General features: G+C 33.1%; 4 protein-coding genes across 4 annotated transcripts; 3 read left to right on the top strand and 1 right to left on the bottom strand.

The window, feature by feature from the left end:
• The first annotated feature begins 920 nt into the window (after positions 1–920).
• Positions 921–10,795, top strand: LOC132702866 (cilia- and flagella-associated protein 58-like). Its single transcript, XM_060671708.1, has 12 exons — positions 921–1,093; positions 1,170–1,331; positions 3,111–3,310; positions 5,141–5,315; positions 5,367–5,681; positions 5,730–6,200; positions 6,290–6,561; positions 6,619–6,715; positions 6,766–6,916; positions 6,964–7,246; positions 7,300–7,471; positions 10,543–10,795. Exons 1-12 carry the CDS (start codon positions 980–982, stop codon positions 10,783–10,785), a joined length of 2,655 nt encoding a protein of 884 aa, XP_060527691.1. The 5' UTR covers positions 921–979; the 3' UTR covers positions 10,786–10,795.
• LOC132702868 (copper homeostasis protein cutC homolog) lies at positions 10,795–11,804 on the top strand. Its single transcript, XM_060671710.1, has one exon. It carries the CDS (start codon positions 10,949–10,951, stop codon positions 11,687–11,689), a length of 741 nt encoding a protein of 246 aa, XP_060527693.1. The 5' UTR covers positions 10,795–10,948; the 3' UTR covers positions 11,690–11,804.
• A 9-nt stretch (positions 11,805–11,813) lies between these two features.
• LOC132702869 (peroxiredoxin-6) lies at positions 11,814–12,910 on the bottom strand. The gene is made up of 4 exons (XM_060671711.1): positions 12,667–12,910; positions 12,243–12,617; positions 12,114–12,186; positions 11,814–12,058 (listed from the first exon to the last, which is right to left on the bottom strand). Exons 1-4 carry the CDS (start codon positions 12,750–12,752, stop codon positions 11,930–11,932), a joined length of 663 nt encoding a protein of 220 aa, XP_060527694.1. The 5' UTR covers positions 12,753–12,910; the 3' UTR covers positions 11,814–11,929.
• A 960-nt stretch (positions 12,911–13,870) lies between these two features.
• Positions 13,871–24,108, top strand: LOC132702867 (lateral signaling target protein 2 homolog). Its single transcript, XM_060671709.1, has 4 exons — positions 13,871–14,195; positions 14,281–14,559; positions 14,951–16,272; positions 17,661–24,108. Exons 1-4 carry the CDS (start codon positions 14,160–14,162, stop codon positions 18,355–18,357), a joined length of 2,334 nt encoding a protein of 777 aa, XP_060527692.1. The 5' UTR covers positions 13,871–14,159; the 3' UTR covers positions 18,358–24,108.
• The last annotated feature ends 2,684 nt before the right edge of the window (positions 24,109–26,792 follow it).

Genomic DNA, 26,792 nt, shown 5'->3' with positions numbered 1-26,792 from the left:
GATGAATGCTGTTTTTATGGTAGGTGGTTTCGGCGATATTACATTTTCTATAACAGTAAAAACAAAATAAAAAAGTTTTACCATGTTGTCTCAGTAACTACAATAACCGAGATAAAAGTATTAATTTTCTTATCCTTCCCGTGGAGTGCTAGAGAAAACAAATACTATATTTGCTGTGATGGAAAAACTGAACAAGATGTTCAGCCTATACTATAGAACAATATTTTTGATTAGGAAGTGGATATACTTTATGTTAAAGGAAATGCCAAAGAAACTTTCCTGCGTAACATGTTAAAAACTAATTGCCCTAAAATTGTAAATGTAGATTCGTTGAAATTATGTATGATAGTTCCAATATCTTGTACGTATCACAACGTAGGAATAGATAAAAAAAATTTATGTGTTCCTTAAATAAAGCTACATCTATACATTTTTGGTTGTCTTTCTTTCTTCCTAAATAAAGAAATTTGATACATAATGATCAGAATATCCTTGAGTATAAGTATCATTGTTGTGATAGATTTTTTCATTATAATTTATACCTTCATCTTCTTCAGATAGTTTGCAATAACTGCTATCGATTTGTCGAAGTCATGTCCATAAATTGAGAAGAGGGGGTTGAAATACATATCGATGTTGGAATCTAAAATAAGACTACTATCAAAGTCAGAATTGGTGGTAGAATGACACTTTCCACATACTAGAGCGGTGTATAATTAGATATTTTACAGAAGGGCGTGGAAAAATATTTAAACTCGGGACTCAAATGCCGTTTACCACACTTGTTGCATAGTATACTATTAAAAATATTGCGTCAGAATACAATTCAAAAGGTAACGTTTTGTCGTTAACGGTAGTCTTGACAACCGATACTATTTAGAAACTCATCCTTCAGAATTCAGTTTAAAGGTTATTCCGACAACCAGCTGTATTTGTTTTTCTAAAATTATTTTTTATTTTAACTGTATATTAAATCGGAATGGATGAGAGTGACTTCAGTGACGATATCGATGAGGGCGAAGAACAGGAGGAAATATTAGATCCTAATAATCCAGAGCACGCCTTTGCTATTATAGAAAGAGATTATAATAAGGTCAGTAATGAGCTATAATTTCAAGTAAAGGTTTTTAATTGGGCATAATCAACACTAATACCAAATAACATTTTAGACCGTGACGGAGATTGAACAGAGTGCTGAAACTTCACAATATGCTGATGATTTTACTAAACTTTTCGAAGCCTTCTATCAAACATTCACTAAACAAAGAGAAGCAGAACAGAGGAATTCTTATTATGAAAGAGAAATTGAGACAAAAAATAATCAATTGCAGGTAAAAAAAATCGACCACTAAACAGAATTTATTTCATTATTGCAGATATTCTTTAGGCACAGTCTAGATCAAATAAACTTTTAATAAAAGCCTATGAAGCTTGCCGTTTTCGAGTCTTTTTCTTCCTACAAAGCTTATGTTTTCAGCGAGCGGACTTAAGGGGTCTTAGACCTGTCCAAAAACGTTTTTGCATATCACGAAACATTCGAAAAATGGTATAAAAAATCTCTTTGAATAGCAAAAAATTCTCAAAATTAAAATCGATAGTTAGCGCTCAAAAAACGAAGATTTGGAAGTGTAAGGTTATACAAAAAAACAAATAGATTTAAATAAATAAGAATAAGTGTTCCTATTTTCATAAGCATAGGTCTCTATGTATAGTAGCTCTAGGGTCAGCAACATTTTCAAATCAAATCAATAACTTAACTATCGCATAAACTGAGACATGTACGTAGATATTAAAATGTAACCTGCAAAAAAAATTCTGATATCAAATTATAGAATTTATGATTTTGAATTGATTAATAATATTTATCGTATTTTCGACTTCACATCTTTTCCGATCAATGGTTAGTTTTCCAATCGGTGAGAAATAATTGCAATCCGACATAAAAAATGATTTAAAAGCCGAAAAAGGATTTGTTTTTTTATTGGGTCGTCTATGCGCATAGGAAAGGAGTCAGAGACTAACCAAAATTGTTAATAGAAATTGTTAAGAATATCTTTTAAATTTGTATCTCATTCATAAAGGCATAATTGCCATGTTCTATATAAAAATGCACTTTTCGACACAACGACACAACACTTGTATTCTAGTACTTAATAGGAGAAAGAGCGTTTAAGCGTTTTTTGCATTGAGCAGATTTCCTGAAATTGCAGAAAAATATTTGGTTTCGCCTATTATTATTAGGCGACATCATTTAAAAAGTGCACCTTCTTCTCGATCTGCCCCGGGAACATTAAATGGAGTGACATTGTAAGCGCATTCAGGTCTGTATAGTTCTCTTCTGACTGTACAGAACTAGGTGCGCTTTGGCTCGATACTGGAACTGTTTTCGAACAGTCAGTGAAATGGTAAGAACCCGAACGAACCTCAACTATTTCTTCTTAATTAAAATTAGTTTAATCTAACTTTACCGGTTTAACTGGTTTTTGCCGTACAAATCTATTTTCCCATACTAATTGGGAAGATTTTGTTTAAATAACGTATCTACAAAATCTTCATTTTCTGATGGTGGTGAACTCAAACTTGATGATTCAAGGATATTACTTAAAACCAATAGGTTTATTGGAAAAGCCTTAAAAAACAAATAAACTTAACCTAAGATCTATTCAAAAAATCGAAAAGCATAAAAATGATAATTAAGCCAGGCCAAAAATAATCCAAAAACAGTACTTGCTCTAAAATAGGACCGCATTGGACAGTTCTAAGACAGTTTGCATACAGTTTAGAATTTAGCACGAACACCAAACCCGAACACATGAAATTATTTTATTTTTACTTGAAGCAACAAACGATTCCTTAGTATTCCAAATGCTGAGAATGAATCGCCAGGACAAAACAAGCTATAGGCACCTTAAACAGAAAATATTTAACGTCTATTTTCGCCTTCATTTCATATACATCATCAAACATAGTAAATGTTAAATCAATCATCATAGACCTAACCAAACCGCTTTTCAATTTCAATATTACTTTCAACAGAAAAAAATGAATTTTTTTTATAGGTATAGATATTTTAAATTAATGTTGAAGTGAATTAATTCAAGTGATTTTAGGCCGCCCTAAAACTGGCCGAAGAAGACAAAAAAACAATCGACCAATTAAAAGATGAAATCGACAAGACTTGGAAGTTGGCCGACGCAGCTCACCTTCGCGAACAACTTGCTCAAGAAATCATCGACAATTTGCGCAGCCAAGTTGAAAATCTGAATGCAGAAATTGAATTTAAGAACAAAATGAGTCAAGATACAGACGAGTAGGTTGAGTGTTACCTAAAAATACGTGTAAAATTGTAAGAATAACCAATTCTGTTCGTTTTAGCGGAGTCAATATTGTTTCTTTTATGGTGTTACTTTTATTTAATTGTCGAATCTGTCAATTATAATGCTGAATATATGAATATGAATTAAAATTATTAATTAGAAATAGCCTTGATACGAATACATTAAAAAAAATAAAAAATATTTCCATGAAAAAAATACAAGTTCAACTTCGAACTTTCAAAACTAAACAAACCTCAATTAAATGCTAACCGAATTCCTGAATGTGAATTGCCCAAAAACTTTCTAAAAATCCTTGTAGTTTATCTTTTTTTTTTTAATCATTTGAATATCTTTTAGAGGTCCGTTGCCGCCTGAAATATATCTGAAACACATCCGATAATCACCTTATATTACTAAACACAACCTCTCTAGTCATCTATTAACTCCATAAAGTTGGCTTGAATAGTTTCAGAGGGTTTATAATTAATTGACTAATCTATGCTTTGTCAAACAAGCGGCTAGTCAGCATAAATTCGTCTATTCAAGGCTGCCAAGTTAAAACGATTATTGACTCTCGACCTTCCTCTGGTCAACAACCTCCGTTGGTGGGTAACCTCTGATCTGACCGATCCCAAGACTCAGGTCCCTTAAAGCTGGCTTGTCATTGAATTTCCTGCTCCAACCTTGCGTCTTATGGTTCTTCTTCTCTAAAAACCTGTCATGCCACAGCACCTAAGTTAAGTGTAGGTTTGAGAAGTTAAAAGGTTACAGTTGAAACTCTACCACTGAAAAGCTATATCCCCCTTGCAGATGTAGGAAATGTTATGGATATACCGGTACGATTGTCATAGTTCTCTGGGCATATGTTTTGCTCTCACTAATATAAATAAACTAAATTAAACAGTATGTTACAAACAAGAATAATATTAACAACTTCAAAAATTAAAAGGAAAAAAATGATTGCCACAATATATTCAAACATCAGGAAATTTTTAAATTTTATACTTCCCACGCTGCTAACGCATCTTGAGGCTACGTTCTTACCGAGAAAGAATAAACATAATGAATTTGAAAATTGGGAGTTTGTTTTTTGTTTATTAAGGCGTACTCATAACTGTTATATATTATTGAGAAGCTTATAAGAAGATAAATTGAACTGAGGTGGCTTTTACTTGATGAAAATCCATTTATCAAAATAAATAAGAACTAAAAGTTCAGATTTTCACGAAATTATATATTTTGACATAACAATTGTTTCGACAACACCGTGTCTTTATCAAATGTTTCATTTCTTGAAAAATACATAGGTTAATCAATATTTCAAAACAGTAGAATTTAGAAAAGCGGTTCAAATAGAGTTTGTTTTTTTTATATACTCGATCGATAGTCAAACAACTGAGATGCAAGGTGTATTTGAAAAATGGATCCCGAAAACTAAAAGTGCGCTTAAAAAATTTTCGCAGCATCTTTTGTTGCGCAAAAAGTCGCTGATGTGCATAAAAACCACAGCTTTCTTTATTTGCTAATAATATCAATAACAACCAAAATTGGACAAACTGAATATGCATGTTGTTGATGCATTTTTGTAATTTTTAAGATGTCCGAAAAATGATTTGCATTATTAATAGTCACAAATACAAAAATGGTTTTACGTGCTAAGGTTGTGGAATAAATAAACACATTCGCTCCAGATAACTGGGCCCTGTGTACTGCTTTTTAAATATTTTATTAACACCGGGTGAATATGTAGAACAAATTTTAGTAATTTACAAACATGAAGCAAACTCTATGCATTTGCAGTCTAACACACCTCTCTTCAACAGGGTTGGTGGGTTGAGTAAACACAAGGATGGATTGGAAAGGGAAAGAGACAAATTAGTAAACGAAGTTACACAATTGACAACCAAGTTAACCAATGCGATTAGTTACCAAGAAGAACTGGAGAAAAAGAATTCGGAAGCCGATCTGAGAATTAACGAAATTTCAGGACAACTAGAAGTAATAGGCGATGTCAATGAATACAGCTCCGTTACGTAGTAATATTTTTAGGATCAAACTGATGAAATAAATCGACTAAAGAAAACCAAGGAGAAGTTGGAGGCGGATATATTAGAGATAAAATACAAACTTGAAGATAAAGATGTTTCCATCAACGATCTCGCTAATACTATCCAAGAGCACGTAAAAAAAATTACGAAACTGGAGCAGGACATTAAGGAACAAAAATATGTCAACGAAAAACTCTTAAAAGAAAACGATCTTAACGTAACTAAAGTAGCGAAGCTTCAGGATGAGTATAATAATATGCTATTTGAATTGGAAAAATCCAAGAAACAGTACCACACCAAACTTATAGACGTGAAGGTAAGAAACTTTGTGAATTAAATAGTTATCAAACATTTTTTAGTTTAGAGTTTAGAAGAAGAAATTGTCCGTCTCAAAAACGAAAACGGAAAAGTGAATAAAATTAAAGAAAATCTGGAAAAGCGAATTCAAGTCTTGAATTCCGAGAAAGACGAACTAGTATTAGAAAAGACAAGTATAAGGCAACGGATAGTGGTTTTTGAGAAGGAAATAGACGATTACAAAAGATACGCGGACGAAGACAAAAGGGCGATAGAAATGACGGCGAAAGAGAAAGATGTTCTCAACAAAACCATCCAAAGACAACAAATCGTCGCTGGAGACCAGCTCAAACTGATTCAAATTCAAGAGCAGAGCAAGAAAAAACTCGAAATTGAATTAGACGCTTTTTTCATTGAAACGAATAAACAAAAAAAACACATCCAACAGCTGGAACGAGAAAGAGATAGATTAACTGAAGAAAAAATCGAACTGACCAAAGACGTTGAAGACAAAATGGAAGAAATTAGGTCTAAAAAGGTTAGCAAGAGATTTGAATGTTTGACTTTATGGGTTTAGTGGGGGGGAGGGGGCATAATCGATAAATTAAAGTTTAATGTTACGTCTAGGCCTATATATTTGATCTTAAAAAAAGCATAACGGAACAAGAGAACAAAATAAGACAGCATCAGAACTTGTACGAGGCGATAAGGGCAGATAAAAACGCGATTCAAAAATCTCTACAAGAGTCGACAGCCGAATGTGGTGAGTTAAAAAAGAAACTGAAGATAATCAACCATCAGACAGAACAAATGAAAGAAGATATTGCGATGAAAGATAAACTTTTAATAAAAGACGAAAACATAATACGGAAGATCACTAAAGAGAAGGAAACCTTAAAGTAAAAAATGTTGTTTTAGTGTGCTATATGTGTTATAGGCACCACTGTCATTTTCAGGGTTGAGGTGATGACTGGACTTGACCAAATCAGGTCGCTCAGGCAGGAAATTAAAGATCTCAAAGATGAACACAAAATACTCAGGAAAAATATTCTGGTAACCATTGTTTACCGTTTGCTTTCGTATAGTGATATGCCTGATTGTAGGACCAAGAAAAAATAATAAGAGAACAATCGAAAGATTTGGAACAGATGGTGAGCGAGAGAGATATTTTGGGTTCTCAACTAGTGAGGAGAAACGATGAAATAGCTTTGTTGATCGAAAAAATTAACATTTTACAATCTACACTCTCTAGGGGTATATCTTTAAGATAAATGGTCTGAGAGGTAAAATTTTATTTCCAGGTGAGACGCACTACGATCAAAGACTAGAAGACATCAAACTCCTTAAACTAGAAATCAAAAGAATGAGGCAGGAAAAAAATCTTATGTCAAAATCGATGAATAACGCGATGGACTTAAAACAGGAAATATTTCACCTGGAACGAGATTTAACGAAATCCAGACTCAAATGTAAAGCTCTCGAACAGGAAGTACAAAACCCTTTAAACGTTCACAGGTGGAGAAAATTAGAGGGTTCAGATCCGGAAGTTTTGGATTTATTACAAAAAATAAGACTCTTGCAAAAGTGTGTAGATGATTAGCTCTCAAAATTAGGAAAAATAATTATTTTCCTTAAAGGAGATTGCTTCACCAAACTTCCGAAGCTGTTGAGAGGGAACGACAACTAAAGGAAGCCGAAAGGCTATATCTAAACTTGAGACAAGTGTTAGCCAAGCAACCGGGGCCTGGAATCCAAGAGGAACTCACAAAAACTCAAAGGGCATTGAAGCAAAGAGGAGACAAAATGAAGGTAATCCAAGTCATGTGAATTTAAACGTACGTACTCATGCAATAAATTCACTGTTAGTATGTAACAAATCAATATGATATATGAATTTAATTTAATTGTTTCTTAATCTCTGTTAACGTCAGCCCAATGCTCTAACAGTAATTGCACTTAAATGGTATATATACCTATATTTACTCGGTCCTTTTGATATGAAAGATTCGTAAGATCTATGAGATGAGAAAAGATGTATTTCACCGTCTCCAAAATTAATTGTCTGCATCAGCGTTCTATACGGCTCCAATATCGTAAAGCTTTTACCAAAATCTTTGCAACGTCTGAATTTCGGTATTTGATAATTAATTTCATTTGGTTTAAAATTACTTACTCTACAAAACAAACAATACACTCACGATGTCTAAAGAACGTAAACCCATTTCCCCCAAATTATTGGGGAAACTTAAACTACGGTTTATTAAAACCTATATAATAATAACCATAATTACATTCCTTTTGTTTGCAATTCTTTGGAGTTTTTTATTTGCGATTTTTTTAAACATTACCAAAAAATTATTGGTGTGCAATCTTATTAAATACTTACCTACCTAGGATTTTATAAAACACAATGGTGGTTTTCAGCGGCCTTAGTCTTATTCGTCGGAAGGGACTTTTCAAATGATTCACGGTAAATTTTTTTGACGTATATATATATACTATATATATATGTATATATATATATATATATATATATATATATATATATATATATATATATATATATATATATATATATATATATATATATATATATATATATATATATATATATATATATATATATATATATATATATATAGAGAAAAAGTTCTCTCTGCAGTGGGAGAGTTTACCGCGGCAGAGGCACTCGCGGGTCTAGTGGCGGAATCTTCTGCGCCTCAGGACCAAAGGCCTCTCAGCGACTGCGGGGAATTATAACGCAATGTAAGAAAGCAGCTCACCACCAGGGAGCAGAAGCTCAATTAATTGAACCCGTGCGATTTTTGTTTTTATTTTACCTTTCCAGGTAATTTTTTCGGCAAATTAAGTTCCCATAAATATCTTACTTTTCTTCTTTCCATTTTTAAAATGAATAAAATTATATTTTGACAAGGTGAATCAAGTGATTACGCCATGATATTTTAACCTTAAGGCATATTATACCTTTAACACCTATAATTACTTTACATAAACCAAAATTAAGAATACTACTGCTGCTTGATTCGAACAGCGGTACAACGAGAAAAATACATGCTAGGTATATCGTTTCAGTTGGACGCTGACAATCGCATTCAATGAGCCCCTACATGCAGCCAATCAGCGTCAACCATCTCCAATCATGCACATCTATTAGTCTTTCTGGCTTTTTTAATATAGAGTATCTATCCAATTTTAGATCCCTTTCTGGAGCATTTCGCTTACTCAAGGTATCCCCTGGATTTTTACCTCAAATATTTTTTTGTGAAGAATCCAGTGGCGCTTTCAGAATTGTGCATTGTGAGATGGGGGGGCCACCTACGCTTCATCACCAATACCAATCTTACTCGATTTGGATTTTTTATGAAAATTTTTTGCAAAATGAGATACACAAAAAAAAGTTACGAATCTGTAGCGAAACTTCGTAAGACAATCAATTTAATCAAATCAAAAATGATATGATAATTTTGAAAAGAATTCGTCATTTTTCTAAACATTTTTTTTTTCAAGGTAATTTTATTTATCGAAATTTCTTAATCCGTTGTTTAAAATATCACTTATTAAAACGTCAACAAACAACAACTTGCTTTTCAGGACACATGTTTATATAAACTTTTATATTGAAAAAAACTATATTTTCAGCACAGTTAAAATGGATTAAGGTTTCGCAATTCTTACCTGAAATCCATTTGATCATGTTGCTTGGTACATTAAAATATCAATGCTTCCTTTATTTTTGTACTAACTTGTGGTGCTTCACAGAATTAAGCTCCCATTTTTTAAATGCGCTCTTCAATTTTGAAGACATGCCTGGTTTTTGGCATGAAATAAAATACAGTAATTGATAGTAGACCAAATAATAATTGTATAAAATTCAATTGATTCTCAAAAAAACACAAAATAATAATTGTATAAAATTCAATTGATTCTCAAAAAAACACAAAATTAGGTAGGGGAAGCTACTGAAGCTGAATTCAAGGGCACTTTTTTTATAAATGATAATTGAGTAAAGAGGTAATCATGAATAACTAACAGTGATAGTATATTTGTTAATATTCGTACCATTTGGATAAAAAAAAAGTGTTGTTTTTTAAAATTGTTTTGTGTAGATATAACTACTACTTGATGATGATAGAAATTGAAGATATCTTATTTCTCAATCTAGACCTCGATGTGGGGGCACACATGAGATGGATGTGATCTGCTACACAGCAGGATTTCAGCAGGGCACAAACAAAAGAAAGATCAATCCTTATAATGTACTCGCAGCTCATCACTGGATAAATAAATATTATAACATGACACGCAGGTGGTAGAGGGTTTGACAGGCACCTAATTTAGAACATCCACGCCGGTCCAAACTCAGAATTTGCAACCTCGACTATTGTCAGGCATTAACTTTCAGGATAATTCTAAATACCCCTGCGCTGCAACAGAGAGTTGATTATTTTCGAACCTTACTTTCCATTGTTTCCCGTCAACAAAGCCGACAGTGGGAAATATAATCCTTGCCCTTGAAGATGTGTTGCCCAAAATTTATAATTATTGTCTTAAATATGATGGTTATGATTGTTTTGGTTGCGCAAAATATTTTTAAAAACTCATCAACAAAGCTTTGTATACTCAAAAGGTCAGTTATGAAATACCTGTCATCTAAAATTTGCCATGTTGCCGGATAATTTATGCCGGCCCTTATTTCCAAATCCACAGTTAACTAGTCCGAGATCAAAACCGTTTATTTTTATTAATAATCTCGCATAGCAAAGGGAATTATCTTTTTTTTTCTAATATTTCGAAAAATTTCTATCTGTGATTTGTAAAAAGAACGTAAAATGGTAATTAATAATTTTCATTATTTGCAGTGTCTGGTCTCAGAGATGAATATGACCGAATTAAAATTAATGGAATACAAATCCGATCTGGAAAAGGCGAATGAAGAATTGGGGGAATTAAAAAAAAAGTATTTGCAAGAGAAAAAAGAAAACAACGCACGCTTATTGGCTGGAGATTCTAGGCGGGAAATCGACCGTCATCTAGCACAGACCAGCGAAGTGCGTTTTACTGGTGGTGGCTTTAGAATGTCGGTTCAAGAATCTTACAAATAAGTGAAAATGTAATTGAAATCATTTGATACATATTTTTATTGGCGAAGTTTATATATATATATATTGAAGATCGTGACTATTTGGAATATAAAATTCAACGAATCAAGAAGTTTTAAGTGTTTTTTTTTTATATTCCTAATCTAAAAGCAAGGGACTTTTCAAAATGTCAAAGGTCTTGGAAGTATGCGTTGATAGTTTGGAGTCAGCTCTTACTGCAATGAACAGCGGTGCTGATAGAATCGAATTATGCTCGTCGTTAATTCAAGCGGGTCTCACTCCAACTCCTGGTATGCTAGTCCAGATTCAAAACTTGAATTCCAAAAAGGTGCCAATATTTTGCATGCTTCGTTGTCGTCCAGGAAATTTCATTTACAAAACAGAAGAAGTTGAAATAATGAAAGAAGACGCAAAAATTTTAAGGCGTAATGGAGCAGATGGATTTGTATTTGGAGCATTGGCTGAGAATGGAGATGTAGATATGAAAGTTTGTCGAGAAATTATTAAAGCATGTCATCCACTACCTGTAACTTTTCATCGAGCGTTTGATTTTTGTAGACGACCCACCATTGAAGTTGAAGTGATTATTGACTTAGGATTTGAACGTATTTTAACTAGCGGTAAGCAGAAAAGTGCACAAATGGGAGTGAAATTGATAAAGAAATTAATGGATCAAGTTGAAAATAGAATTATTATAATGCCTGGTGGTGGAATAGACAAGGATAACTTAAAATTTATTTTGGAAAATACAGATGCAAAAGAAATTCATGGATCTTTTAAGAAAGTAAAAGAACAAAGCATCAATGCTGAAGAGACAGAGACTCTACTGGAGGAGAAAGATGTTCATATATATGTTACAGATGGGGATATTGTCGCAGAAATATCAAATTTATTGAAGACTGTGTAAAGTGAAAACATTGTTTTAAATAGATCTCTCTTAATGTTATGCATTAATGTAAATAGTTGAATTCTCTATGTTCTAAATTAAAATTCACTGTATGTCGACATATAAAATGAGTTTCAACAACAGTATTTGCTTCATTTTGAATTTCAAATTGCAACACCTATTTTATAAGTATAGACAATAAAACTCTAAATTATATTTTATTTGACAAAAATGAAAAAAAATATATCAAATTTCTCAACATCAATTTGGTTGAGGAACTTTTCGAATATATTGCTTGCCCGATGGTAATTGAACTATGGTCAATGATGGGAACGAAGATTTCAATTCTTCTGCAGACACAGATGGTTGAACCATTACATCATCACCATTCTAAAATTATATATTTGGAAATAAATTTTATTGAAATATTTTCGCAGGGTATTACCTTCCACCCTTCTGGGGTGGCCACTTTATGTTTATCACATAATTGTAAAGAATCAAGAACTCTTAAAACTTCTCTACAATTGAAATTTGGTTAGTCCCATCAATAAAGAAAAGTTGACAAATTTCTTACTCGAAACTTCTACCTGTAGTTGCTGGATATAAAATGGAGAGCCTCATTTTTTTTTTTGGATCAATAATAAAAACAGCTCGTGCAGTCAAAGGTAGTCCCTGAGCATCTTTTTCATCAGGATCAATCATTTGCAATTCTATAGCAATGTCTCTATTTTCATCATCAATTATGGGATAAGGAAATCCTTCTTGTAACGTGCCAGCATATACTTTAATATCATTTAACCATTTCAAATGAGTTTCTTTGGAATCGCATGATAAAGCAATCAGTTTACAATTACGTTTGGAGAACTCCTCATGTAGTTGAACCAAGCGAGCTAACTCTGTGGTACAGACTGGGGTAAAATCAGCAGGATGAGAAAATAAAATTGCCCAACTAGAAAAATATGCATTAGCTTTTTATCAAACTTATCCATTGACCTTACGAATCTCCAATCCAGTCATTTAAGTACATCTCTCCGACAGTTGTTTTTATAAAAAAATTTGGAAATGTGTCTCCTAGTTTAACCATACCGCCAGAGATTTTTCAACACAAGACTTTATGCCAAAAGGTTAGAATCAACAATTGAAAAACGTATTTTTAAATTCAAATTTAGAATGTTTCTGTGTTGCCACTACACAACTACAGAATATAAAACAAAAAAATTCTTTATAATATGCTTGCTTATTTTACATTGGCCGCCTTATGAAGACTATTTTGATGGAACATTACTAGACATTTTGGGGAAGCGCGTAGGAATTTGTTGAAAATTTTGTTTGGCAGGTTATCAATTTAAAATCTTTTCAGTGTAGTGTGAATGCTTTTGTATTCAAAGAGGCAATAAATTCGATTTTTTTATATTATTTAATTTTCCGCTAAAACAAAAAATTACTCAATTGAAGACCTCATACACGCAGATCCGGAAACCTTTTCTGACAAAATAAATATCCAAAAAATATGGTTGACTATATTGAACTACGTTCATTCATTTTGCTGAATTCCAAAAATATGTTCAGACCCTATTGTGGGGGGATACGAATGTCATAGTCAATGTAAAAAAAAATGTCATAGTCCCCTGAGCCACATCGGTATTTACAAGCTAGTATAGGAATATGGACCTAGATTATCATATATTATTATCATTATATGCATATCCTGATATATCTACTATTTACATATATACATATACTGGATATATAGGGTGTTTCAACATGATAAACCATCGCTCAGCTACAGATCCATCATCTAAAAAAAAGAAAAAATGTACATAAGTAGGAAGGGCACTAAATAGTTTGCTTGATTGCAATGTTAAATACGTTCTACCCGATTTTGTTGAAATTTGGCAACTTCATTTATGAAGGTAAAGGGCTAATTGTGCTTTAAGCAAATGGAAAGGTCTTGTGCGATAGCGGAGGGTAGTTTTTTTTTTAAATAGGTTTAAAGTGCTATGTGGGGCTGAAGTTTAATTGTTTTTGATATTAAGTTATGTGTTAACCCAAATGAAAAATTTGTCATCTTCGGCACTTTGATATGGGCGAATGATTCTAGTAATCTTGCTCACAATCAATTGTAAAAAACATTATTTAATTGACTTCAATTCAATTATTCTCTGGGTGACAGATGACACATGATAGAAAGCATTGGCGTAAACAAGGAAGAAGTTTGATTACCGTAGGTAGTTTTTTTTCGTAAATTTCTACAACGGTGTTTTGCTTTGTTTTTAACACGCACTACGGAATAGAAATTAAGGCCAAATCCTTAATTTCTGCAACTAGTCGATCCACAATTGAGATATTAAAACGCAATATATTTAGAAAGAGTAAAAAGAATTTCCAACATGGTTTCTCTGGCTGATTAATAATTAAATTTCGCCTTGCAAAAATGGACATGTTTGCAACGTATGATTTTTAAGTTCTTAGAGAATATCAGCGGAAGAAAATGGATTCCATACGCAAATGGTTATATAAGCCTAAAGTAAGTCTACCATTAGAATACTTTTATTTCACTTTAACCTGCCAATATTTTACTGGTGGTAAACAAATTTACAATAAATTTTCAGAGAGATGATAAATCTTTATTGGCTCAATTTTTTTATGCGGATGAAGACTTGAATGGCGTAGCCAATGAACTAGATAGTTTCGATGGAAGGAAAGATCCTGAACGCTGTACAACATTGGTAAATCGGTTGCGGCAGGCGCAAGATAAAGTTTTAACCATAACTAATGCCATCATGGATGTATTAATAGGAGATGAAAGAGCTAATAGAGATTTCCGAGTTAAGTTTCCTGAAGATGTGCTTCAGGATAATCTAGCTGGGCAATTATGGTTTGGAGCAGAGGTAAATTTCCAAAAGACTTTCTTCCTTGGCAAAATGATGTAAAAGGTAACCTGTAAATGTTAGAAAATTTTTTTCTTTGTTTGGATGTAGCAGCTCTGTTTCAAGCTTTTACAAATCTATTGCCAATATCATTTGGGTACTACAAAGGTATAGAAAGCAAATAATTTAAAACTACAATAAAGGTATTGTGAACTCTTATTTCATTTTAAATATGCTATTATTCCAAAATACATATGTTTGCTTGTACTCTTATTGTTATAGCAGGAAAGAAATTCCTTCACACACACAGTTGCATCATTCAGAATATGAATTTATCAATTCGTACCACAGTTTAATGTTTTTAAATAGATTAGTTGTAGCAAACTTTTGTTGACTCATTTTTTGCTTGTAGTGCCTAGCAGCAGGTTCTTCTATAATGAACCGCGAAGTAGAAAGTATAGCCATGCGTCCATTGGCTAAAGCTGTAACAAAGAGCTTAGAAAATGTCAGGAATCTTCTCAGAGATTCTTGCCTCAAAAACAACATTCCAAATGGTCCTCTGCGACTAGACTCTAATGAGTTATTCACGGAGATGTTACTGGAAAGTTTAAAAATTTTTGATAGGCTTTTTGCAGATTTTGAACTCGCTTATGTAAGCGCCATGGTTCCTGTAAAATCGACCCAGGAATATGAACTGCAAGAACTTATCGGGGTTCTTTTCTCAGAAACATTACAAAGAGCCTTAAAAATGAAGTTGCTTACACAAGAGATGGTGGACGATTGTGATCCAGCCCTCATGTTTACTATTCCTCGACTCGCGATAGTGAGTGGCCTTTTAATATTTCCAAATGGACCATTGTGTATTGACAAACCTGTAGATGAAATGAGCGAGATGTTCCGACCTTTTAGGACTCTGTTGCATAAAATTCGGGAACTGATGTGGATACTAAATAAACGTGAACTCTACATGTTAGAAAAGCTGTTATGTGATAATGAAGAAGTTACTAATGTTAAGTTGGTTTGTGATGTTAATGTACATAGTGATATAGACGATTTTATTGCTGAATATTACGATTTGCCTTTTAATAAAGATTGGTTGCCAACACAGTCACCAAAAGAACCAAAAGAAGCACTTAAAATGCAATCTGGAGATAAACTTTCACAAAACAATATAGCTCTATGTGCATTAGACATTCCATCAGATGGGCCTTCAACATCAGGATATTTGATACCAAAAAGTGTGGTTAGGAATACAATAATTGCTTCTGTGTCTCCAAATCCAAATAATAATTTAGTATGTGTTGATTCTCCACCTGATCATGATTCCTTAGAAATTATATCAGTTGCTGCAGCAACTTTGTCATCAATTCTAAATACTAGCGAAAGCCATGAAAGCAGAAAGTTTAGCAATGAAGTAGAATCTCCTAACGATTCAGGTATCTGTACAGAAACAACTAGTTTAGATCGGTCGCCCACTCTTGATCCAACGGATGGAAAAAATAACAGTTTCGCAAGACGAAGCAGAGGGAATATAGTTTCAGAATCCTGCAAAACCAAAAAAACCGTCCCAATACAGCGCAACGAAAAATTGTTGAGTGCTGTTGATGAATATGCCTATTCTAGCAGTTCAGAAACTTCTTCTTTTAATAGCGCTTATGCTGATGATGAAGAAATAGCTATGGCTGTGAGAGCGGCCGAAATAGCAAACAGAGAAGAGCTAAGAGCTAAGTATAGGTAAGTTTTTTCGACTTTTAAAATTTTAAGCACATAGTATGTCTGTATAAGATGTTTTTGCATTTGTCAGGACCCTTGGAAGGAAAATTTAAACAAAAGAAAATTTAGTAATTTGTTTAGAGCAGCCATGCATTAATGAACTTTGGATCTTCATTTTCTACCTTCAAACAGATAAATAAACTTACAAATAAGCACACAAAGTTTCAATTTTATATTAGTATCACTATGGTTCCTTTAATGGTGGCAATAACTTTCGTAAGTGCATCAGTATACCATTCTCTAACTTGTCCAACTTCATTAGAACAGTTATCGCAGAGGCTGTCATGAGATTTTAGGCAAGAATGATGATCTTGCTGCATTTAAATAGCAATGCTCATGGACATAATTTGTTTAGGGTCATTACACATCTGACTGATGGTTAGTCCTGTTCTTCTGTACTGTTTGTATGCTGTCCAAGCGTTAGCTACATTCGAAACAGTTTTAAAGGTGTATCTGAAGTCTACTGAACAATGTGTGGTTGTCGCTTTGTGCGTTAAAAGATTAATAGACCGAAGAATAATGTGTGTCGGGAGTCGTGTTTCTTGAACGTAACTCAATATTATACTTAAATGGTGTGGTTACATAACTCGATTCGCGATTTCGTGTTTTTATTCACATTTTTGACATATACTATAAGCTTTTACCTCAACATAACGCTAAATTCTATTGAGTGCAGGATGCTTTAGTTTAATAGCATATTAAATTTAACTTTGAATTTGAAATAAACAAGAAAATAGACATCATAATAACATTTGTGATAGAATTCATAACACTTAACACGTTCCGCTGCCAGTAAAAATTTGACGAACATCCCTTAAAATCGAAAAACTTTTTGGTGATAAAAGATTCAAAAAGACTCTTTAAAAATATGTCGTTATATTTTTAGATGTCGGCTTGACAGATTTCAACGACATTTTGACATGCCACAAGGGTTGCGTGATTGGCCTGACGCAAAAGTTTTGCCCTTGAAAACCGTTAACACAAAATCACACAGAAACTTTTTTTTAACTTCTGTGATAAATTTTTATTATTTATTACATGCATATATGGTGATATAAACTAAAAACTAAAGTGGCAGAATAAAAAAAATAAAACCAAGCTTAAAAATTAATACAAAGGAATGTCAACATTTTAAAAGTTAGAAGATTTTCTTTTATTGAAAGAATTTGTCTCGTTTGCTTAAAAATATATACTACTAGGCTTTTGATTTTCTAACTAGTGTTTGAATATGAATATCCTATTTCAGATGGCTGTCTAATATTAATCCAAGATATTTGACAGTGTTTTTATTTCTATTTGCCACAATTCAGATCTCTGTGTCAGGTAAATATGTGATTCTTTTATTTTAGATCCAGCGAAGACCTGATCCATCGCCTTTTTGTATGCATTGCTGGTGTCGCCGACCAGTTGCAAACCAATTTCGCTTGCGATCTTCGCAATATTCTGCGTTCAGTTTTTCTAATAAACGCATCAGATTCTTTTTCGGTGGAACCTACAAAATCGCTTGAAACTTCGTCCTTGGAAGCATCTATAGAATACCATCCATCAGAAGATGAGATTATTGAAAATGAATTTTCAGTCGATCCGAATATTTTGGCTCAAGAAGCTTTGTTCGACACCAATGTATATTTCCACCTCGAGACTGATGGATATCCAACTGATTACACAAATCATCCAAGACACCAAGAACTGAATGAAAGGAATTTGAATTCGTTATCTTCTGAACTTAACCGATATGCTTCCCTGCAAGAGGATATTGCGCAGTTGCATACGTCCAGCCCTAATACATCAGATCCAACTTACTTTGAACGACCTCCTATTTGGATACCTGACGTGGAGGCACCAGAATGTATGAGCTGCGGCACAAATTTTACTGTGATGAAAAGGCGGCACCACTGTCGAAATTGTGGTAAGGTGTTCTGTGCAAAATGTTCATCGAACAGTATACCCCTGCCTAAGTTTGGCATCGTTAAACCTGTTAGGGTATGTAACAAGTGTTTCATTTACAATTTAACTCCCTTCACTATGAACAATAGAGTTGAATAGTGTTTGGAAGGTTGATTTGGGCTTATGTACTTAACGGCATTGAGATTATTATGGGTTTTAAGAATTTAATTTTAAGGACGAATCTGTTGCCTTTCCTGACTTTTTTAGTTGTGCCTGTGTTTTTATTTAGTTAACAAGCTTAATTACATTCCACGGTTATATACATTTAACAAATATACAGGACTTTTTTGAATTATGAAAGTTCATGCTTACAATCAGTTATTTGACGCATTGCTTTACAATGATGTTGCAAGTTGTACAATTTTTGACTTAACTATTTAAGACTAATACTCGGTGCAATTTGTTGCTCATTTTATGTTGTTCTGGAAACATTAATCAATTGTTTTCCTAAATTGGTTGTGAAAATTTCTATACACTGCATTAAAATTTTCACTTGCAAAACTCAAACCTTATTCAACTAATAACATCAGATATTCGGACAATGATTCCAAAATCACTTTTAAAAGTTTTACCTCCCAAATTTGCAAGGAAATACAAGCTACTAAATTGTTGTGTTATAGAATATTAAAAATACAAAAATTACTTATAAAAATTTAGTATAATGTATGATACCAGGTTGCCCTTTTGAAAGATTGTTTTAATTGAAGGTTTCAAATCAGTATTTTCATATTTTCTAACGGGACACTTGTGTCGTCAATCTGTTTTTCAAATTGTATGTTATACTCAACTGACTAGAACTGCAACTGCAACAAATTTAAAAATTTAGTTACACAAAATTCTGCCATCTAATATCAAAATATTTATTTGCCATAAAAACTGTGGAATTTTAAAAATTGGCTGTATTTTTATTTTATTATATTAAGATATTGAGAACATTAAAAGCCGAATCGGCTACATAAACGGTACGTAGCCTGGCAGACTTCCTTTCACCCTTGTGACTCATGCTACTGATAGCTCACTCATATAAAAATAATTTATTAAAGACCAAATTAATTATGTTATATTAAACCAAATAAATTAAGTTTTAACAGTCAGTTGTGCCTATAAAAAGTTGTATTAAAGTAATTTGCGAAAATTTGGATTTATCTACTAGTTCATACATTCAAAAGTAATTAACATTCCAAAAGAAACAGTTTTGAAGAAAATTGCAGAATTGGGAGTATATCATTTCGTAACGGACAAAAATGTTTTATTGTGCACAGAAGGGTGTCGTATTGGAGGCTGACTGAGAGTCCGACATTCTAACCTCTGGATACCGTAGAATAGGAACACCACCGAACAAAACCCTGTTGCAACATCTTTTTCCCTTTTAAATGAACATAAGGTTACAAAGTCTTTTAGCTAAGCGGGCTTTTTCTGTTGGCGCAATGAACGTTTATTTGCTGCGGACTGTTATATGGGCGCACTTTGTTCTATTTTCCTTTCCGACACCGAAAATTTCGATTTGTGTAGAAAGCCCTACCCACCAAATACTCTACATTTTGTTATGCCCTGATGGCCTAAACGAATGAAATCCAAAACTTGTTTTTGCAGAGTGGGGGGAATGATTGTACACGTACCTTTAAGTAAGAAATTTTCGTTCATAAAAATATCATGTTTATATTTATAATAAGAAGTCAAATTGGGTGAAAGTTGATGCTTTTCAGGCCAACCCGTAGAGCAGTACTCGATCAATTTTTTACAATTATGATTTTTCCTTTGTCCCTCCGCGATAAGTTTTAAAAATTTGTCTTGAATTGGTAAATTTTTTATTGTCATAGAAACATGTGTCCCAACTTCGCAACTCATCTGGTTCAGTATGCTTCGAAGGATTGCGACTTAACGCAGCAGGCACAGTCAAATCTTTAACCGGTGCATAGAGAACTGTATAAGTATATCGCATTAATCGAATTCTGAAACGCTGTAATCGGGTATTTAGATCGTCTAAATTTTTTTTATGGACAAAATTTGAATTAACGGTTTGTGGTCTGTTTCTAAATATATTTTTGGATGTTCCAAAATATAATCCCTAAATTTATCACACGTCCAAGATAATTCCAAGCATTCTTTTTCAATTTGCGCATAGCGTTCCTCACTCTACGTAAGAGTTCTGGAAGCGTATGCCACAATTTCTTTGTTTTCAGGATCGTCAGTCTGAAAAAGTGCTGCACCTAATCCATATGAACTCTAATCTGAACGGACTATTATTTGTTTATTTGGATCGTAAAAAGCTAAGCATGGTGATTTATTCAGTAAAGATATTTTCTGAAAAGCCTCTTTTTGAATTGATCTCCCTGTGAAGGTTATTTTATTTGTAAGTAACATATTTACAGGAGCTAAAATTTCAGATTTATTTGCAATGCGAAATTGACCGTCCCCAGCCATTTTTCTAATTTACGTTTGCAAGTTGGCTCAGGAAATTTTAAAATCGCGTCCACTCTAGAATGTTCAATTTCTATTCTTTGTTCAGAAGTCCAATGACCGAAAAAATTGATTCTTGAAACCCCAAAGAAACATTTTCTTTTATTTAAGTTACTTAGTTTTGACAAGATGTGTCTCAATATCTTATCGTGTTCTACTATCGTCGATGTTGAACAACCTCTTTTATTATATTAAAATTTTGTTAAATTTCAAGGTGAAATATTCTGGAGCGCAACTAATTTCAAAAGGTAAACAAGGTTTTGCTCCCTCCTTAATTTGAATTTCAATTTCTATATTTTTATTTCTAATAGACAAGTTAGGAAATTCAGAAATTACATCTACTTTTGTTTTCTCATCCGGCAATACCTCTTGAAGACTTGGAGTTGACATGCGATTTCCAACTTTAAACTACCGATTACATGTAAAGATTGATCCGATATGATGTGTTTATTTTTTTTTTTAAGTTTTTCTGTAATAAGATGTACTGGCATTAAAGTCACATCGGTTCCCGAGTCTAGCAAAAACTTAATTTTTATTTGAAGACCCTTTAATTTCGGAATTAGATTAGATTCGTCAGATTCCTTCTTCACTGCATTTCTTTTTGCAAACCTTTGCCCAATGTCCAATCTTCTTACAATGTGAGCTTCTCTTCCGAGCTGGACATTTTTCCCGTGAGTGTCATTTCTTGCCACAGAAAGAGCATACTGTCACTTCTTTGTTCGGTGCCCGTCCAGATGTCTATTCCTTAGAATGTCCTTTGTCGTGAAAACATTTCCGCCTGCTTGGCCTCCAAAATTGCCTTTTCTCAATCTCTCTCAATCTGTCGCTGACATTCTGATCTAAAATATCGTCAACAATTCGATCTCAACCAATGTTTCTGGAAAATGTATTTGCTTAATTTGGGAACAGCAAAATAATGTTTTCTCGCTTCAGTATGTCGGTTTTATCTTTGTTTGGCTTGGTATTAAGCCCAGTTACCGCTGGATACCTTTCAAACCTTCTTTTCCTTGTTGTCCAACCTCGCCGTTCCCGGAAATTGAATTTTTCTGGAGCTTGCATGTGCACAGCTTGCTTTGAGATTGTCGAAGTAACTGCACCGCGATTGGCACCACTACTTTGTATCATGTTACCTCCTTGGTTACCAGTCCTTGCTTGACCACCAACAGCGCCACTTTGATCACCGGCACCTGGTATTTGACCTTCTGTTGTGTGCGTGAGTGGTCCAAAAACGTCGATGTTTTCCTGGTCCACCATCTGCTTACGTCCCCCTCACAACTGTACTGTCTTTTTCACATTTACAGCTGCCACCATGTCGTATTGCAGTCTTTTTATAATAAAAGAGAACTCCACAAGTCCTTTATTTAAACAGCGTCATGAGGTTTAGACTAAAACGCGCGAGATACATGACTGAGAGTCCGACATTTTAACCTCAAGACCGTAGAATAGGAATACCACAGACCACCGAACAAAACCCTGATGTAACGAAGGGTGTGTTTTTTTTGCTTAACGGTCTCTTCAAAGGGCAACCTTGTAGGAGACAGCGTTTTAAGTAAGTCGCTTAACAGCATTTTCATTTATACGTTCTAGGCACTAGAGTATGACATAGTCATATTTCAATTTTTGAAATCCCATATGACATAAATTTTATTGTGTAACATGAACATTTCTGGTCTGAAAGGGCAACTATTTTTTTAATTAAAATCATATTGTATCCTAATATTTTCTGTATATTTTGAGTAGCCTTTTGTGTCTATAGATTGTAAAATTTTAGTAAATTATATTAGAGAAATTATTTTTATAAATTTGTACATTTTCTGATTGAGAAAAATGTCAATATTTCTGGTAAACTATATGTTGACGTAAGTGTACCAAAGTGTAAAATCAAAATTTTCTCTGCCAAATTTTCAAGAGATACAACTGGTTATTTCAATTTTTTGCACATGGTATATATTATTACTTTCTTTAATATCAATTAATAAATAAATGGTATGACTAAATAAATAACCTTTAGTGGAAGTGGTCCTAATATGGAATTATATTCCGAATTTTAATAATTCTTAATTTGGGATATCAAGTATCAAAGTTTTTTCAATTGCTACTGTATTACTTTCCCTTGTGCAGGTTACTAGCTATTATTCCCACCTCGTCTATAAGTTTTACAATCCAAAACGGATCCCTTGTTTATTTGGGGTATATTTATACTAGAATTAAAAATTTAAATATTTAGATTTTTAGTAAATTTTTGTGATTCTTTGAACGTTCAGTCCCTTGCAAATCGGCGGTATGGAATCTGCTTGCCAAATTTAAGAATTCACCCATATCTTCGGTTGTTTTGCGGAAATAGTAATATCAAAGTAGGGACTGAAATATCTTTGTTTTCTTAATTTGATTGTGATTTGATTTTCTTTTTGACTCCACCGACGAAATTAGACGCAAAAAAGCTAACTCTGATATGTTGATATTTTTTGTGCTAAACAATGATATAACTATTACGTAGTAATTTCTTTAATAATGAATTCATTTTACTTTGCCTACATTAGCTTTTGATTAGTTTATTTTAGAAATTTTTTTTTTGTTTAAACCAGACAGTTAATTTTTTTATACTTTCTTATAGAGGGCGATCTATCGTGAGTGTCCTACTAAAAGTAATTGCAGAGTTAACACTGTGGTTGTGGTGCAACGTTTTGGTTTTAGTGGCAGTTTTTGCTTGAAGTATTCAAATGTGCTAGATACACTAAAATTTGCGTGAAATGAAATACAAACAGTTACTTTGCCCATATTCCGGCATTTTATTATATATATTTTTTCATAGAAAAAGTCGTAATATACTACAATGTTTTAGTAAAGGATTTTCATATGTCACTTTCAAGATTACTCACAAACTGAAGAAAACCCCAAGTGAATTGTATATGATTCAATATGTCTTTAGAAAAGGCCATCATATTAAAAATAATAAAGCCACATGTATGGAATAAAAAACAATAAATTTTATGTTTAATTTAAAATTAATTTTCTGTGTAATCTGTCATTTTTTTGGTAAGGTTTAGTACCAACAATAACCTGCCCTACCCTGTACTTATTTCTCCCTTGACGTCGTCTTTATCCCTGTCGACATCCTTTACACTCTAAATACTGCATAACACAATAACTATTAGGTCTTAGGTGTCATATCTTAAGATACCGATAAATAAAATGTTGCTTTCTTGAATCTTAAGAATACCCATCCATCATTGTTTGTGGTACATAAATACTGGGGCTGTTTGTTGAAAATGTATCTTTATATCGTACTGGCTTTATCACGATTTGTTGTTTAATTTACATACATATAATTTATTTAAAAATCTTACGTGGATGGAAAGTGCCTGATTATTAAAGGTGATGATAAAGAAATATTCTAGTTTTATTTTGTTGCTCCGAACGAATATCCTTTATTTTCCAGCTCGTATCATTAATGGTTAGTTTTGGTTAGTTTAGCAACTATGCACTGGCGAAGCATGCACAAAGTGTCGTTAACTTCATTATATATTGCCGCGAGCACTTTCGAGCTTGTCCGCTACTTTAGTCACGGGTTTGGAAGCGATCTGATGTTTTGGGTAAAATTTAGACACCAATGGTATTTTGACGTTTGCTAATTCTGACAGTCACGTCACACATTACTCAGTGCTGTTTTGTTGTTTATTAAACTTGTTGCATAATATACTATTTCCGCTGTACTTTAGTTACATCTAAAATTGGAATATAATACCTATAATTTTCCAAAGACGGATAGTTCTAACTCGGATGAGTCCATTAATGCCTTTTAAATTTACATTATATGTATTAATTAATTAATTATTAACAAAACTTTGATCGAATAAAATAAACACAAACACAAACTGGCAATTTACATTTTGTTAAGTACAAGTGTTACCAGGGTATAACTTAACAATTTAAGTGTTAAATATTGAAATGGAACTTTTGTCACTTAACATTTTTAAAATTTTATAATTTTTGATAGCTGGTTCGGTAACCGAAATTCCACGTTTCTATGACATCATAATGATCCCGTAACAAAAAAGATGCCAGAAAAACATGTAGTTACGTATTTTTTGGGCCCATTTAAGAAATGCGGAACAAAAATCGATGTCATAGGCCAGTTTTACTTCTTGTTCAATAAATTACTAAAAAATAAATTATCTATAAAAAATTATAAGTTTGATAAATGCCACTTTAGTCATTAGTTGGTAGTGATTTGGAATGAGCTCAGCGGAGCTAATTAACTTGATAATAAAACTAAAGAAACTATTACACTTCTGTTATCTTTTGTAGTGTTTTTTGAATCAACATAATTCCAACAAACATGGATATTGCATAGTTCCAGAATGCGAAAAAGCAAGTAGTAGATGATATATCCTAAGAATATGACAACCAAACTATATCGGATTGTGTTAACCAAAGAATTGGTTAACACAATCACAAGCAAACAAAGTAAAACGCTTTGTCTTCTCAAAGTTGCTTTGGAAATGTTTTCGAAAAATACTTTAATAAGTCTGGACTTTAGCAATTTATGAAAATAGCCAATGGACAGACATTAGTTTTCGTCTCTCTCCTTTAGAAACGGGATTTTCCGTATAAAATTGTTCAATTTAGCCTCCCTGTATAGTGTGTCCCACTTTTGATGGTTTTGCAGCGTACATTTTTGCTTTTGTACAATGGTGCTCAAGTTAATTTTGACAGATAACTAAATGTTTTGTAATAAATTATATAATTTACGTAAAAAAATGTGTATTATTACATGACCTAATCATAAAAAAAATTGGGTTACATCAAAACACCGAATTTGCCATCAAACCAAATTTGGAAAAAAGGTAAAAGCCTGTTGATTAATTTTAAGTGTCAAACAAGTCCTTCGAAAGTAAACGCAACAAAATCTTTTGTGTCAAAGTAATATAACCATCCCCGCCAATTATCTCGGAACGTACGCACGGGCATACGCACGCAACGCACTTTATACATCCCTTGTAAATTAAGTAAGAGTGGCAAAGATGAACAAAAGCTTTCAAAATAATTACCGAAAAGAAGAGACCGTCGTTGTAAATAATAAATAATCGACTTGTTAGTTGCTTTGAGATGAGATGAAATGTGGCAGTGGCGTGGTTTCAATTACGTTTTAGACTTTATTTCCGGTCAATAAAAATATTCGTTACAAATTATCAAGATCGTAGTAGTATTTAATGAGCAATTTTTGATTCCCAACCCATGCGAAAGAGGCGTTTTCTTCAGTAATCTCGGTTGCCCACGACATTATTTTCTTAAAAGAGTAGTTAGTAGCGGCATTATGAATTTTATGTACCTAGCAAGTTTTATAGAGTTTAAATTTACTTTCTAAAGGAAAATGAACACTTAATGACATTATTTGACCGCTATGAAACATTAATTGAGACCTTACCCGGCAGAACCTGGTCGATTCCAAATATATCTGGATCATATACCATAGCTAGCTACCATATATATGTAGATATAGATATAGATTCCGTGCGTGCCGTGCGTGCTCTTGAAAATAACGTCGACAGAAGTCGAAAAGGGCCATTCAATGTGCGCTTCATCCAATAAAACTTTGTGGTGTCAACATTCGACATGGTTGTTCATTAATTCGATAGTTTTGAGTTTGGATAATGTAGTCTGAACCAAATAGATTATCATGACCAACGAAATATTTTGTATTGCCTTTTATTTCTACTAAGAAAAGCTTTGGCAATGCTAATGATGTCCTTTTCTTACGAGTCAATTGGCTGCACTAGAGTATCGAATATGTCAACCTGTGAATAAAAGAGATTGCTCGCGTGTGGCAAATATGATTTTTTTCACAATAACTTAAAGAATGAGCTCGCCAAACTTGCCACTGCGGAAAGGTTTTTTTTTCATCGAGGTAAAGTGGGCGTTGCGGAGCGACGATGTAAATATAAATATTACAATAATTTTTGTCAAAAACTTAGTTCAATGGCATAATGGCCGATTTACATTGTATATCCAGAGGAGTACTTATTCTCTCGACTCTATAAACCAGTGAAAATAAAGTCATTGTTGCAGTTACA

Source organism: Cylas formicarius, unplaced genomic scaffold (genome assembly GCF_029955315.1).
Source record: "Cylas formicarius isolate icCylForm1 unplaced genomic scaffold, icCylForm1.1 PGA_scaffold_6__28_contigs__length_40554024, whole genome shotgun sequence".
NCBI lineage: Eukaryota > Metazoa > Arthropoda > Insecta > Coleoptera > Brentidae > Cylas > Cylas formicarius.
This window is presented reverse-complemented; position numbering and strand designations above follow the sequence as displayed.